Source organism: Penaeus chinensis, chromosome 13 (assembly GCF_019202785.1).
Source record: "Penaeus chinensis breed Huanghai No. 1 chromosome 13, ASM1920278v2, whole genome shotgun sequence".
NCBI classification, from domain to species: Eukaryota; Metazoa; Arthropoda; class Malacostraca; order Decapoda; family Penaeidae; genus Penaeus; species Penaeus chinensis.
The window spans coordinates 7,249,542-7,252,041 of NC_061831.1; the positions used below are offsets into that span (position 1 = coordinate 7,249,542).

The 2,500-nt window shown below is 38.3% G+C and overlaps 1 protein-coding gene across 2 annotated transcripts in view; it reads left to right on the forward strand.

The window, feature by feature from the left end:
* The window catches only part of LOC125031729, a 13,952-nt gene that overhangs the window by 4,191 nt on the left and 7,261 nt on the right, over positions 1–2,500 (forward strand). For both annotated transcript variants that reach the window (XM_047622655.1, XM_047622656.1), the window contains exons 3-4: positions 153–263; positions 2,255–2,399. In XM_047622655.1, coding sequence (XP_047478611.1) covers positions 153–263; positions 2,255–2,399 — 256 coding nt within the window. The remainder of the gene's footprint in view (positions 1–152; positions 264–2,254; positions 2,400–2,500) is intronic.

Sequence of the window (2,500 nt, forward strand, 5' to 3'; positions counted from 1 at the left end):
CCCTTTCCTCTTCCATCCCTCTCCTTCTCCTCCCTCCTCTCCCCTCTCTCCTCCCCTCTCCCCTCCTCCATTCCCTCTTCCCCGCTTCCCCTCTTTCCTCTCCTCCTCCCTACCTCGTAACGCCTCTCTCTAATGCCAAGAACGCGTTACAGGTCACACTCCCATGGGTAACGACGTTCGACGTGTCTGGCATCAGCGCGGGGAAATGTTTTGCCCTCGCGCCCGCCTGCTTCGTCTGCGTGGTCGCTCTCGCTAGAATAAAGGTAATTCTGGTTAGATTATGTTTTTTTTTTTTAATTTATTCGGAGGGTTGGTTGAAATGCGGAAGATAAAATGCTGGAATGTATTGTTAATTTTTTTTTTTCAAAGTTGGGTTTCCTTTTTTTTCATTGTATGGGTATTTTTTGTATGTAACCTCACATTCTCAGTCATAACTCCATCACTCACGCACGCATGCACGCGCGCGCACGCACGAACGCACGCATGCACGCACGCACGCACGCACACACGGACGCACGCACGCACATGCATCACAACACAGAACAAGCACACGCACGCACACACACTCAACACAACAAATATAACGCACACACACACGCACACATATGTGTGCATATATATATATGTATATATACACACATATATTCATATATACACACACACACGCACACACATACATACATACATGCATACATATATATAAATGAATAAATATATATGTGTGTGTGTGTGTGTGTGTGTGTGCGCGTGCGTGCGTGTGTGTGTGTATGTGCATATATACATCCATATACTCTTATTTCTATAACTTTTATCCTTCTTTAATATCCTACGGCGCTTACACACGGTTTAGCTGTACCTACAAAGGTTTCCTATCCCCTTAACTCTATATACTTTTTTGTCAAGTATAAGATCCGTGGCTGTGAACTCGGTACGTCAAGCGAGTTCGATTTCTTTGAGGCTTTCCATGGACAGACTGTTAAAAAACATCAATGACAAATTTGGCTTATATCTCAGGGAATGTCTTCAACTATTGTTATTGCATATCCATTGCACCATTCATAAAAACGTTCCTTAAAGTGATTTTCAGGCGAAGTGGAATGGAGATTCCAATTCCGCAATTCTAGAACATTTACAATAGTCTACCATGCATTGTGACCCTAAAAATATTCCGAATTTGTGAAAATATCAACGTATACCCGTAGAGTTGTGTCAATATTCTAGTGGAATGTCAGAATCCAATCAAAAGCGTCCATTAAGTCACTTGCAATCCGAAATGGTTAATTTTATGCTTCATGAGGCACTTTAGAATCTCCGCAATCAAGGTATTTGTTTATAACTTAAAAATGTTTATCGTTACTGTTTTCAGGTATGTCTACTATTTATTTTAAGATGTGAACACAGTTACGTCTTCAGAACAACGTAAAATATTTATCAATACTGTTTATGTACTTATCAACACTATTTAAAACTATATATATACTATCACCATTATTATTTTATAAGTCATTAAAACAAAATGTTCCTAAGTATAATTGAATGGAGGCTTAAAACAATATGAAAATTATACGAAGACTCGAATGATATTGGCGAATTAACAAATTAAATAGTACAGAAGTTTTGTAACTGTGTCATTTGAAATTCCTGAATGATTATTGGCTATGTTCATGAAAAACGGTGCTGTACTTACCATAAGCAAATATATATTATTGGTATTGTTATTATTATCATTATTATTATCATTATATTGCCATTACCATCAGCATCATCGTCATCAATATCAGACTTCCTAATTTCATCATACCATAACTATCATCATCATCATTATTACTATTATTGTCAATGTCATCATCATCACCATCATTACTGTTATCACCAATATCATTGTCAACATCATCATAATTACTTTTATCAATATCATTACTATCCTCATCATAATTAATATTATTATCAATACCATCATCACCATTACTATTATCAATACAATAACCATTATCATTATACTAACTATTATTATCATACTACCTATTATTATCATTAAAATCACCACCATTATCACCATCGTTACAATTATTATATTTATCATTACCACCACCGTCAGCACAATCATTACAATTATCATCACCGCCACCATTACCATCATTACCATTATCATCATCATCACTATCATCATCATCATCAATATCACCACCACCATCATCATCATCATCACCATCACCATCACCATCATCATCATCACTTTCATTATAATTTCCAGGCACTCCTTCGGCACTCGTGGGAAGCCGAACAGCAGCGCCTTCTGGAGGAAATAGGCAGCAGCAGATCAGTGGTGGGAGACGGGCTTGCCATCGGCTACTACGTCGGGTATCTGAAGAATCTGTTTTCGGAATGTGATGGTTTAGGTCAGTGGCTTTTCTCTCTCTGTCTATCTATCTATTCCCCCCCCCCCCTCTCTCTCTCTTGTTCTCCCCCCTACTCTTCCCCCTTCTCCCTCTCCCTCCAT